At 39.1% G+C, this 14,437-nt stretch overlaps 1 protein-coding gene across 10 annotated transcripts in view; it reads left to right on the forward strand.

The window, feature by feature from the left end:
- The first annotated feature begins 264 nt into the window (after nt 1-264).
- The window catches only part of AGFG1 (ArfGAP with FG repeats 1), an 83,813-nt gene continuing 69,640 nt past the window's right edge, over nt 265-14,437 (forward strand). For all 10 annotated transcript variants that reach the window (XM_055290844.2, XM_055290845.2, XM_055290846.2 and 7 more), the window contains exon 1: nt 265-449. In XM_055290844.2, the coding sequence (XP_055146819.1) occupies nt 283-449 (167 nt within the window). In that variant the 5' untranslated portion in view covers nt 265-282. The remainder of the gene's footprint in view (nt 450-14,437) is intronic.

Consider the following 14,437-nt stretch of genomic DNA (forward strand, 5'->3'; position numbering starts at 1 on the left):
CCCTTCCTCGTCTTTTCCCCTCAGGAGAAGTCGGGAAGGTGGCGGCGGCGGCGGCGGTTGTCCCGGCTGGGCCGGTTGGTGTGGCCCGTCAGCCCGTGTACCACAGCGCCCGCGCCGCGTCGAGCCCAGTACAGCCAAGCCGCTGCGGCCGGGTCCGGCGCGGGCGGCGCGCGCTGACGGAGGGCGGCGGCCGCGGCCAGGGCGGCCCGTGGGACCGCGGGCCCCCGGCGCAGCGCCGCCCGGCTCCCAGCCCTGCCGGCCTCCTCCCTTGGCGCCGCGGCCATGGCGGCCAGCGCGAAGCGGAAGCAGGAGGAGAAGCACCTGAAGATGCTGCGGGACATGACCGGCCTCCCGCACAACCGAAAGTGCTTCGACTGCGACCAGCGCGGCCCCACCTACGTTAATATGACGGTCGGCTCCTTCGTGTGTACCTCTTGCTCAGGCAGCCTGTGAGTGCGGGGCGGCCGGGCGGGTGTCGGGCCCTTCCCGGGAGGTGGGGGAGCGGGCGGCGGGACCAGGACCTTTCCGGGGCCGGGGAAGCGCCGGGCCGCGTGGGAGGCTGTCGGGGGCGGCCGTTGGGCGCCGGCTGGCGGGCGCGGCGTGGGAGGGTGCGGGCTGGATGCGCTGGGCCCGGGCAACCGGGCTGGGGATGCGTTTTCGGTTTTGCCGGGCGAGGGTTTACGTTCCGGGCAGCCTTCGTGGGTGGGATGTGGACGGGGTTGGGGTCAGGGACGGGGCGGCCGGGGCGAGCATCCCTGGTCTCCGCCGAGCCTGCGGCCGCCGCCCTCGCTCTCCAGCTCCCTGGGGCGCCGGGCTGTGGGGGTGGAAGACGCTAGGAGGCCGGGGGGAGGTCCATGCGAGTCCTTTGTGTGCCCCGCCTCTCAGCGGCCCGGGAGCTGCGGTGCGGAGCGAGGCACCTGCTGGGCGCTCGTGCTGGGGGTCGGGGAGAAGCTGGGATGGGAGGGGGGAACGCCTGCCTTGCCCGTGCCTTTTTTCCTGGGTCGAGAGTACCTAGGTAACTGGGAGAAAGCAGGCGCCTAGGAATAGTAGCAGGATGAAAGCATCTTGATGGCAGATGTGAATCCCCTGGGAAAAGTTCGAAAGGATTAATTGGAGGAGGGGGAGGCAGAGGAGCAGATTTGAAGCTGTGGGATTTTAGTTTTATGGTTCGAAGAGAGTGTTGAGGAGTTTAGGGAAAGTTTTAATGGCAATAAGTTACCGACTTGGAGCTGTGCGATTCTAAATATGATGGAGTTATCTGTGAGATTTATCTATATCTCGCTATCAATACCCGAGTGCCCTGGCTGTACACAGAAGTGAGGAGAGCTAGCAAGTCAGCATGATTTCAGAAAGACACTACCGTCCTGAGTTACTGGGATGATTTGTGTTTGTTCTTCTTTGCGTCATTAAGTTTTATTTTGATAAAGATTTTTATTGCCGTACAATTTCATTTGGGAAATTTGCAGGTGGTTTTGGAATTGATAAAATGCTTTTATATTATTAATTATCTTGTATTTAAAGTTACTAACTACGTGGCAGTTACTAAGTATTCGTAAAACCTTTCCTTGTAAGGTTAATACAAAGCACATAACACTTTATGTGGGAAAATTGATTTCTTAAAACTTAGAAAATGCAGAACATGTCTAGTAATGTACTATTTGCTTTTTAAAGTTGGGCAAAGAGATTATTAGTATTACATGAGTGTTATTTCTTCAGCAGATATTTTTTTGGTGCCTATTAGGTTGTGTAAGGCCCTGGGGTGTGCCAATAAATATAGCAAAGTCTTGTTCTCTTGGTTCTTACAGTCCAGTGGGGATGCAAAAGTAAGAAAAATGTCTTGGGCAAGTACTATGCTGAACATTAAAATTGTTTGATACTTTGATAAAGTAGCAAATTTGATAAAACAAATTTGATAAGATTATTTGATACTTTGAAACATTAAAATTGTTTGATACCTCATGGTTACTTTTAGGCTGTGTGGCCAGGGAAACACTCTGAGAAGTTGGCAGTTAATGATATTCTTGAATTATTACAGAATCACAGAGCTAGGTGATATCAAGGAGGTAGCCTGGTTCATGCATTTCATTTACAGAAAAAGGAGTAAAGCTAGAAAGTTGTTACTTATGTTGGACAATATTGGTTCCAAAATGAAGCCAATAGAACAATTGTAATCGTATTTGATTTTTATTACATGGTTAAGATGTATGTCCTGCTTTTACTAAACACAGGTCCTTTAATCCATGTAAAGTATTTGATTTGGAAAAAATACATATATTTACACTTCCGGATTTCTGACATTTCTGTGTAGTCCTTGTAAGTACAGCAGCAAATGTGTAATATCAAGGAAATATTTTCAGATTTCTTCCTAGATACCACATTTCAGAAACATTTCTACATAGAAGGATATCTCAGTATAATGACAATTATTTATCTTAATGGAAGTTAATCTGTGGCAGATAGGACTTCATTTCTCTATTGAGTCATTCCACAAATATTTATTGCCCACTTGTCCTGTGTCGTAAGTTACCTGGATCTTAACTGTTCTATGGAGCGTGCCTTTTAAGTATGTAAACGTAGAGTTACAATATATTGTAGTATTTCCTTTCTGTGAATGAGATAGCCATGAAATATATAAATGATATAGCTTCTCTGGGAGTTGATGCCTGAGCAAAGACCTTTAAGGACAAATTCTGCTTCATGTAGTTGAAAGATCAAGTACTTATGAGCTAGGTACACATGGCTTTGAATCCTGACTCCAAGTATTAGTTATGCGGTATTGAGAATGCCACTCAATCTATTTGAGCTGGATTTTTCTCATATATCAAGCAGTGAGGATAAGATTTCCCTCGTAGGTTTTGGGTGTAGATTTGTTTTCAGTATTAAAAATAATGTATGTTAAACATCTCACGTAATGCCTGGTATAGAGCAAGTGCCCTATAGATGAGAAGCATCAAGGGAGAGGGCGTGCCATGAGTAAGGGAACAGTACTGTATGTGAAAGATATTAAAGAAGAAATATCCTAATAAAAATCTGTCACTTTGGATTTTATGGTTGTAACTCAAAACCGGAATCAAATTGGTTTAAAAAGATGAAGGGTTTATTGATTGATTTTAAAGTAAAACTATCCAGTGGCTTAATAATATTGCCTAGATTTTCCTCATTCAGGTATGGTTGTCCCCAGCTCCTGGGTATACTGCCTTATGTCATTGGTCCAATACTTTCAGAAGTTCTGCTGATTGGGTTAGCGTAGATCATGCCACATCTGGACACATGTTCTAACCTGACTTCATTGTCACAAGGATCCCCAAATAGAGTTCCCAAATCTGAAATCTAGAATTCTTGGGATGTAGGGAATGAAGACTGGAGTGGCGACCATCAAATGTCTACTGCAGAACGTTGGAGGGACAATAGCTTCTGAAGATTTTTTTGTTTGACAAGCAATAGTGCAGGAAAATAATTTAGGAAGAATAATATAACTCTTGGGTTTAATAATTATGTATTTGCTGTTTAGATGACATGGTATAATTGAAAGAATATGAATTTTGAAGTCAGATTTTGACGATGCTACTAGCTTCGTGGCTTAGGGCAAGGTGTTAAGCTAGGCCACTACATGCAGATTGGCCCAGGTCCATCCTCTTAGCCTCAGTTTCTTTATTTATGTTAAGAAGATAACATATAGCTCAGGGTTGTTAAGAGGATTCAATGATACACATCCTTACCGTATTTACTTATTGAGCACATACTGTATTTGAGGATAGGGCTAAGCACTGGAGTTACAAATATTGAAATAAGGCATGCTAGCTGCCATTCCTTGATTTACCTGGAAAATATGAATACATAGCAAATAGTATCCACTATCATGAATTCTAAATTTTAGGATAGTGACATACCTTCTATCATTTGTACTAATACCTTTTTTTAAAATAAATTGAACTAGCATCTTGTTGTTAATGTTACTAGACTTGGAGCTAATCTTTCTTGTTTCTTTTTTTCTAGATGACTGTCCTATATGCTTGAATGATGTTCATTCAGAGTATAACTGAATTTAGATTGTGAAACTTTAAAATGAACTTCAGAGTTAGATGCAGTTAAACTATTTGTTACTGAGGCAGAATGATGAAGGCATCCTGATTGGTTTTTCACTGTCTTTCACTATCTTTCTGATTGTATTTATGGAAATCCCTAAAATTATGAATGGACACTTCAAACATTTAAAATACAGCCAACAGTAAAAATGGCCTTCATGTTAAATAACTTCTAGTTGATTTAAAGACTAGTTTTAGACTAAATTACTTGTTTTATAGACTATAAACATTAGTATAATTGATATGTAATATAAAAGATTGTCCTAGCCTGAAAAAGTGATCCGTAAATTTTTCAGTGAGGGTTTAGATAAAATAAAAAATAACATTTGAGAAAGAGGTTGTCCCTCTTAATACCACCTATTTTATGTGGACAGTGCATTTAAGCTTGAAATTTCACAGGTAATAAATGTAGCTGGATAGTAACTTATATTCTATTAATTCTGTGTACATTTTGACTCTTGAGATGAATATTACAAGAATTTTAGTTTTTTTTAGATGACAGATGAAAAAAGGTATTTAATGTTTTTATCCAATTAGTAGCATTGGGATGGATTGCAGGATGGATTGCAAATCAGATGCTCTTTTGGAGCTCTGTGTGTAATATTCAGGACCTTATGAGGTCACAGTGAGCAGGGATTTATATTCTTAATTCCTTTTTTACTTTTTTTGGATACTCTGATATGGCCACATTCCATTAAGTATTTAGAGTAAGTGGCCAAAATATTTTATACTTTCTCTCTCTCTCTCTTTTTTTTTTTTTTTTTTTTGAGACACAGTCTCACTCCGTCACCCAGGCTGGAGTACAGTGGTACAATCGTGGCTCACGGCAACCTCTGCCTCCCAGGTTCAAGCCATTCTCCTGCCTCAGCCTCCCAAGTAGCTGGGATTACAGGTGCCCGCCACCACGCCCGGCTAGTTTTTGTATTTTTAGTAGAGACTGGGTTTCGCCATGTTGGCCAGGCTCATCTTGAACTCCTGACCTCAGGTGATCCACTGCCTTGGCCTCTCAAAGTGCTGGAATTACAGGCATGAGCCACCTAGCCTGGCCTAGATACTTTCTCAGTTGTGAAGGACAGATTTTTTATTTTAAGCAAATATTTATTAAGTGCCAGATACTAGCCCATGTGCTGGAGATACAACAGTTAAAGTATTTATTGAAAAAAAATAAAATAAAAACTATTGAGTGCTAGCTGTGTGACGGACATTCTAGTAACAGTGATATGAGGAAGGTGCTATTATCCAAGCTCAACTTTAAGTTGTAAAATTAGTGCACACTCTTAGTGTTTTGCTGTTATAACTTGCTAGAAGTTGGGATCTGGAACTGATGCTGATTCCACCACCAAAGAATGTATGGTTACCATGGTTACCGTGAATTGTTGTGAATTCTCTATTTTGGGGATTTAAATGGTAGATTTTACTTCATTGTGTTTCAAATGGCAGAAAAGACTTTTTCTTTTTTTTTGTTTTTATTTTTTGAGACAGAGTTTCGCTCGTCGCCCAGGCTGTAGTGCAGTGGCGCGATCTCACCTCACTGCAACCTCTGCCTCCCAGGTTCAAGCTACTCTCCTGCCTCAGCTTCCCAAGCAGCTGGTATTACAGGCATGCACCACCATGCCCGGCTAAATTTTTTTTGTATTTTTAGCAGAGATGGGGTTTCACCATGTTGGCCAGGCTGGTCTTGAACTTCTGACCTCAGGTGATCCACCTACCTCGGCCTCCCAAAGTGCTTGGATTACAAGCGTGAGCCACCATGCCCAGCCCAGAATAGATATTTTATGAGGCATCATAAATGTTTGTTTTATGGCTGTGTCATGCTTATTATTTTTAAGGAACTTCTTAGCTCCAAAATGTGTGTCCTTATTTTTGAGTTTCATTGAGAAAATACTGTTGTGTATTCTGAATTCAATGGGAGCGATGGTGCCGTTCCAACAGCGATTCTTTTGAATTTGGCATGCCCGTACTACCATGTGCCGTAATTCTCGTGCTATTTTTCATATTTGAATTCTAATTAGAACCCCTCATTCTATGCAGTCAAGATTGACAGTGGATAAGTTTATCAAAAAATTCAGTTAAAGCAAGCAATCAGTAAAAAAAAAAGAGAAATACATGCACACATACATATACATGTATCTATTATATATACATATATAATATATATTTAGCAAGCGTAGGTTTTTTTGTTTGTTTGGGTTTTGTTGTTGTTTTGAGACAGGATCTTACTCTGTCGCCCAGGCTGGAGTGCAGTGGCATTATCATGGTTCACTGCAGCCTTGACCTCCCCAGGCTTAGGTGATCCTCCGACCTCAGCTTCCCAGGTACCTGGGACTACAGGCACGTGCTACCATGCCCAGCTAATTTTTGTAGAGATGGGGTTTCGCCATGTTTCCCAGGCTGATCTCCAACTCCTGGCTCAAGCAATCCTCCTACCTTGGTCTTCCAAATTGTGGGGATTACAGGCGTGAGTTACCATGCCCTGCCTCAAGCTTAGGTTTTTAAATTCTCACATACAACTGTTAATTTGCTGGCACATAAGGCTTTGAGTATGGGTCCACTGATTAGATTCTTTGTCCCCTAATATAACCCAGACTCATGCTGTGCTATTTATGATTTTTAGCATTTTAATGTACTTATAAAACAGTTTGAATGCTGAATTCTTCTAGATTTTTATGATTTTTCTCTCAGTCTTTTACAGTTCTTTTCCGTGGTCAAATAACAGCTTATCCTAGTGACTTGTTTTAGTCTCTAAAAATACTTAGTTTACATGGAAATAATTCTTCTCACTCGGGCCATTGTTTTACATGACATTCACTTAAACTATATACTTACCAAGTACTGTACCAACTATATTACCAAATACTATACCAGACAAATTTTGATAAGCATAAAACTCACTCTGTCCTAAGAGAGCAGCAGGAGAGAGTGGCCTTCTAGCCATGAATGTTCATTGTGCAGTAGGCATTAACTTTAGGTTTCTCAGAGGGAAGGAGAAACATAGATTTAACCAGCAAATTGGATAAGAAGGACTCTTCTGTATAGTGCTGTGGGTACCTTTTATACTGGGAAAACTCCAGCATTCAGAGTGTGGTGACATCATTTGACCATAACCGAGTATAAAGGCATCATTGCCATGTTAAGCCTTTTTCTGTTCCTTATTCATTCATCCATCATTTTTGGCATGTGATTTTTAAACACTGGCTTTTAGTTTCAAAGTGGATAAAATATAGTTTAGATTAAATTTACATTAAATTTTATAATATTAGTGCATTATAAATGAAAAGAATTAAGACACTGTTTTGAAAGAACTTGCCGACCTCTGGATCTCAATTTGAAAATCATTGTCTCTTTAGAAACTTCTGTATCTGTTCCAATAGCATTCTTTGGAAAACAGGCAAATCTCCTTATTTGATATTTTCCTTCTTTTCTATGCAGCGTGTATGATGTTCACATTTGTGAGAAACTCCTATGGAAATATTCAGGACTAGGTGTTATTACTCCCCCTCATTTTTTTCCCCTACTCCGTAATGTGTTTTCTAATTCAAATCAAAGTGATGATTGTCTAGGGAAATACAACTTGGATACCTTTAGTGTATGTAAAAACGTTTTTAAATCATTTATAACTTTGAGTACTTACATTAATAGCATGTTCCTTGTGACATCTTTTACAGCCTTACACATGAGAACTACTGCTAAAGACACCTGATTGAACATTAGAATGAAATTCATGAACTATACAGTGGGGACAGGAAACTTATTTGAGTTGTTTGAAATACAGAGAATTAATTTTTGTTTGTGTTAGAACATACTTTGCTCAAAGACTTCCGACTAAGATAGCAATCTTTTTGATTGACACCATGCATGTTTTGTAGAGGTCATAATTATACCTTGCTTTTATTCTGGTTGCTTATTTTCAGAGGAATGTTAACAAACTGGAGCATGCTCCAAGGAATCTGATCAAGATGGTAAGGAAGTTTGAAACTATGTATTAGAGAAACATTTGCAGGAACCAAAAATGCTACTAGCTTAAAGAAGAAAAGATTAGACAGTGGGGGAGCTGTACACATGATCACTGTCATTGGGTAATTTAAGGCATTGGGAGAGGTAATAGATTTATTTTGGTGACTCTAAGGGGAGATGCAACACCAGTGTTTGTAAGTTATGGAGAAACAGTGTATGTTCAGAAAAGGAAAGAGGAATTTTCCTTGTAATTGTCAGATTCCAAAAATTCTTGTCTTTCCATATTTCTTATTTTATTTTATTTTGTTTTTGAGACGGAGTCTTACTCCATCTCCCAGGCCGGAGTGCAGTGGCGCCAACTCTGCTCACTACAACTCATCTCTCAGGTTCAAGTGATTCTCCTGCCTCAGCCTCCCTGGTAGCTGGGATTACAGGCATGAGCTGCAATGAACTTCCTTCGATATGATCAGATGCATCAGCTCCTTTTTTTTTTTTTTTTTTTTAACCGTTTCTGGGTACTTTTGTAATCTGCTCTGGAAATGCTGCTGTCTAGGCCTACTGTGCGGCTCTCGTACCGGAACTTTTCTTTTGCCTTCATTCTGGAAATTCCCTTCACCTGTAACCTATGTTAGATGCTCTCTTTCCAGGACCCCCAACATTTCCATTAGCCTCCTGATGAAAGGTGAATGAGAGGTCATTTTTGAAAGCCACAAAGCTGAAAATGTTTTATTCTGCATTCTTTTCAAAAATTAGTCTACATTCACAAAGGTGGAAATACTTTACCCTTGGAACTTTTAATATATTGCTTAGTTGTCTTCAAACCTTCAGTGTTGCTGTTGAGAAGTCTGATGCTATTCTTATTACTGAGTCTTTCTGACCCACTTCTTTTCTTCCCTCTTTTGGAGTATGTAAGATCTTCTTTTCTTCCTGCTGTTCAGAACCTCATATTGAAGTATTTTGGTGTAGGTCTTTTGTTCAGTGTTTTAGGCTTTTTTTTTTTTTTTTGACTTTGTTTGGAAACTCACGCTTTTTATAGTTCAGATATACTTTCTCCAGTCTTTTTTTTGGGGAATATAAAAGCCTATGATGCCACTGTTCTGGGAGCCAAGTTGAGGGAGGTGACTGTCATTCTGTGTGTACGATCTTAGATAATCCTCCAGCTTTCCACATGGTGCCTAACGAGTCTTCAGCAGTGTCTTGAGTTTGAAGTCTCTGTGGTATAACCTCTTTAAAACTTTCCTTCAGACTTCTGCCTAGGGCTGGTGGGAGTATGCTTTTGGCTGTTAAGGAACTGGAGAGTCTAATGATTTCTGACCCCACTTTAAGCCCTCACCTGTATCCAGTTCCTTCAGTAAATCTTCATACGTCCTGTGGTGGGAATCAGTTTCCAGTTGGCTTCTCCCACCTTTGCAGAAGCTTCTGTTTTGGCTTTCTCCATAAAGTCACTTACTGCTGGTATTTTGTTTTTAAATATTCCAAATTTTGTTATTCGAGAACTGTCGAGTGCTTTTGGGCTCCTCTTGTTCTCTGACGCTCTGTTTATTTTAATTTTTGTGGGCACATAGTAGGTGTATGTATTTATGAGGTACACAAGATACGAGTTTTGATACAGGCATGCAGTGTGAGATAAACACATCATGGTAACCCTCTGTCTCTTGTGGGTTAATACCTTCTTCTTCCTTTACTGTTATTTCATTGGGAGTTTGGGCATGTGAAGACATTTAGATTTCGTCCACTACTTTTAACTAGAATGCCTTAATTAGATTTAAATCATAACTTGAATATTATTTTTTAGATGCTTGCTCTAAGTGTTACAAGGACTTTATGGTGTAGTATTTGTGGCCTTCCCAGAAACTCAGAATAACAATTGGGATTTATATCATGCTTATTATTATATATGGAAAGCTAAATATATTCAGTTTTTTAATGTTGGACTCTGGATAGATAAATATTTTGGACTAGCCAACATATACAGTGTCTTGGCATCAATAGTTTGTAGGTTTCATAACCCACTAAAGGCACATTCCGTCTGTTCTAGATTTTAAATGTAATTTTATGCTATGAAACATATGTAATATTTTTAGTAAATAAATAGGATGGGCTAGATCTAAATGTCAACTTTATTACTTTCTGCCAATATTATTAGCAACTACATAAACTTCCACAGGTTATTAAGAATATTTTAACCAGCTTCTCCCCCAGCAGGAGAAAAATAATTAATAAAACTAACTAAATAAGCTTTCCTATTTACTCATCCAGCACAGATTGTTATTTGAATTGAACAAATGGCTATTTGCAAGATTGAGGCCTAGTTAAGAGCAGCATACTGATGGACATATGGAATGAGTCACACCATCTGGTTACAGTCATACCTGGGTGGTGGTCATTAAAACTAAATCTCCTGGGGATCTGCAAATGTCTTAATTATACTACAAAAATGTATTGGGCTGCACCAGTAGGCTACTTTGAACTTCTTGAAACCAATTAACTTGCAAACATGTTTTCAAGATATCAAAACTGCAGTTATTGAGTCTTTTTTTTTTTTGCACAAAACTGAAGACTTAAAATGTGTATTTGAGGATCTGGAATGGGTGATAACTTCAGTATTGGCCCCATGAAAGTAATGTGGTTTACTTACCCAACACTTTCATCCAATAGTTATGACTAACATCATGACAGAAAAGTGTTTTATAAACATTGAATTCGCCCTGCAGCTAGAAGAGCTTTAGCAAAAAAGGGAAGTGACACCAGGTTCACATCTTAAAAATACTTGTTTTGATTCACTACAGGATTTTATTCACTGAAATGATCAAATTTGGTAGGTGAAGTTAGTCTGCTAATGATAAATTTAATTAGTCTAAAAATTGTGGTTACTATAGATACTAACACGAAATCAGGACTACAGTTTTTTTATTTCTTAACATACATTATAATTTTATGCAGTTCTGTGACTCTTAACATACGTATAGATTAATTTAGCCACCACTCAAATTAGAACATGCAAGTTTTCCATCACCCCAAAAAACTTTTAGCCCTTGTTTTTACTGTACTCCTGGCAATTACTGATCTGTTCTCCAAAACTGCAGGTTTTGTCTTTCCAAGAATGTTGTGTAAATGGACTCATAACTTACCTAGATTGCCTTTTTTCACTCGACATAGTATCTTTAAGATTAATCCAAGTTAGTTGTTGTTTATCTTAATAGTTTGTTCCTCCTTGTTGCTAAGTAGTATTCCATTGCTTGTTTGTTTTTACATCTTCCATTTGAGGAGTTTCTAGTTTTTGATATATGTGAATGGAAATGCTGTAAATGTTTATGCTCAAGTTTTTGGGTGAACATAAGTTTTCATTTCACTTGGGTAAATATCTAGGGCTAGGTTGTATGGCACATAAATGTTTAAAAAATTGGCAAAGTTTTTTTGGTTTTGTTTTGATTTTCCCCTTTTACTTGTGGAATTCCATTTTCTCTTTTTTTTATTATACTTTAAGTTTTAGGGTACATGTGCACAACGTGCAGATTTGTTAGATATGTATACATGTGCCATGTTGCTGTGCTGCACCCATTAACTCGTCATTTGACATTAGGTATATCTCCTAATGCTATCCCTCCCCTCTCCTCTCACCCTCCATTTTCTTTTATGGTCACAACTGAAATTGTACTATTGATATTAACATTCCAGAGTTAATCAGTATTTTAATCTTCTGTTAATACAGGGTCTTTAAAAATACAAAGTAGTTTCATTTAAGTGGTTTTTTTTTTTTTTTTTTGAGATGGAGTTTTACTTTGTGGCCCAGGCTGGAGTGCAGTGGCATGATCTCGGCTCACTGCAACCTCTGCCTCCCAGGTTCAAGTGATTCTCCTGCCTCAGACTCCTGAGTAGCTGGAATTGAGGATTGCCACCACACCTGGCTAATTTTTGTATTTTTAGTAGAGATGGGGTTTTAATCATGTTGGCCAGGCTGCTCTCGAACTCGTGACCACAAGTGATCCACCCACCTGCTGGGGTTAAGATTACAGGCGTGAGCCACCGCACCTGGCTCATTTAAGTGTTATTGTCGGTAAATATATTATTTGTCCCTTTTTTCCTTCTGTTAATTGGATGTTACTGTAATAAGATGATATTTGTTTAGATTTGCCAGTTTACAGTTTGCTTACCCCTTAGCATCTTAAGACTTTCTTGGGTCATTTTTCTTCTTAAAGTATATACAGTATAAGCTTCTGTAATAAAGATCTCTTAGTATTTTTTTTTTTTTTTTTGAGATGGAGTCCACTCTGTTACCCAGGCTGGAGTGCAGTGGCATGATCTTGGCTCACTGTAACCTCTGCCTCCTGGGTTCAAGTGATCTTCCTGCCTCAGCCTCCCCCGTAGCTGGGATTACAAGTGTGCGCCAACAACACCTGGCTAATTTTTGTATTTTTGTTGTTAGTAGAGATGGGGTTTCACCATGTTGGCCAGGCTGGTCTCGAACTCCTGAGCTCAGGTGATCTGTCCACCTTGGCCTCCTAAAGTGCTGGGATTACACACATAAGCCACCGTGCCTAGCCTAGTGGTTTTTTTTGTTTTTGTTTTTTATCTGAAGATACTGTTATTTTGATCTTATACTTCAAATATAGCTTTGCTGGATTCACAAGTTATTTTTTCTTACCACTTGAAGATAATATTCCACGGTCTTCTCCCTTCCATTGAGAAGTCTACTACGAGCCAAATCTTTTTCCTTTATTTTCTTTCCAATTGCTTTTAAGATCTCTGTCTTTGAAGTTTCACCGAATTGTTTCTTTTTTTTTCTTTTTTTTTTTTGAGATGGAGTCTTGATCAGGCTAGAGTGCAATGGTGTGATCTTAGCTCACTGCAACCTCCAACTCCCAGGTTCAAGTGATTCTCCTTCCTCAGCCTCCTGAGTAGCTAGGATTACAGGCACCTGCCACCATGCCCAGCTAAATTTTTTTTTTTTTTTTTTTCCAGTAGAGATGGAGTTTCACCAGGTTGGCCAGGCTGGTCTGGAACTCCTGACCTCAGGTGATCCACCTGCCTCAGCCTCCCAAAGTACTGGGATTACAGGTGTGAGCCACCGCACCGAGCCCAAATTGTTTTTAAATTGGATTTTATTTATCCGGATTTTGATGAGCTGTGCTTTTTATATCTGTAGATGCATGACTTTTATTGGATCTGAAAAAATCTCAGTCATTACCACTTCAGTGTTACCTTGTAGTAGTTCATTAATTCTCTCTTTAGGTGTGTCTAATCTGCTCTTTAACTGATTTGGTGAATTTTTAATTTCCACATTTATAATTTTTCATTTCTGAAAATTCTGATTTTTAAATTTGCCTCATCCTGATAATTACATATTTCCTGTTCATTTTTACTCCATCTTTCATTTATTTTAATGTTTCCTATATACTATATTTTGTAACTGGTAATTCAGGTAGCTAAAGTCTTGGAGGGAGGTGGTGTTAATCTTTTGCATTTACTGACTCAAGCTCATTGGTTTGTTTCATTTTTGTGTGATAATTTTTACTGCAGCCTCATATTTTGTTGAACTTAATATTTGGAAATCTTGATAGCTTAAATTGAAAATGCATTCCTTTAGAGAGAATTTGCGTGTTCATGGGATCCTAGGATCCTGTGTAACCTGAAGGTATTTTATTTCCCATCCAGGGTGTTAGGTTTAACTTAAGAGAGGTATCTGAGGTTGAGCCCTCTCATCTCGCCTTGGCTATTGTTGGCACTTGCTTTCTGAACAACATTGCTTCTTGTGTATAACATGGGACACATTCTGGTTTCAGCTTAATTTTTAATTTTTTGTCTTTCTTTTCTGTGGGGTGGGGGATCCTTAGAGATTTCCTTTTCTAAAAAGTTCAGTAGTATGCTAATAGTAGTAGGGTTTTTGGGGGGTAATTTATGGACTATCATATTGTAGTAGAGGAGCCTTTTCAGTTTGCCATACTGTTGGAAGTCGAAATTAATGAGATTAAATATGTGAAGTGCCAGTCTAGATACTGTATACATATTAATTTCCTACTGCCTTATTAACTTACATTTTGCCAACCTGTTCATGTAAGAGTGCTTTATATCGTATAGTTTATTTTTGGTTATTTGTTGTGGACACTTTCCTTAGTCTGTTTTCTAACTTAAATTTTAATATGTATTCTATATGGATTTTAAACATGTATGTTTACTTTGTTGTTTATTGTTTCAGAGAGAGAAATATTTATTCTGTTTTCTGTTATTCTGAAAAGAAAGTTATGTAAGATTAAACCTTGGTAGAGTTTATATCTTAAAATATAGAGGGCCAAAGAAATTCCGTTAATTTCTTTTGCTTGGTAATTTACATGTTTATTATATTTAGAGCAGTGGTTCTCAACTGCAGGGATTTTACCCTGTGGGGGATATTTGGCAAT

The sequence above is a fragment of the Symphalangus syndactylus genome, chromosome 8 (assembly GCF_028878055.3).
Source record: "Symphalangus syndactylus isolate Jambi chromosome 8, NHGRI_mSymSyn1-v2.1_pri, whole genome shotgun sequence".
Lineage (NCBI taxonomy): Eukaryota > Metazoa > Chordata > Mammalia > Primates > Hylobatidae > Symphalangus > Symphalangus syndactylus.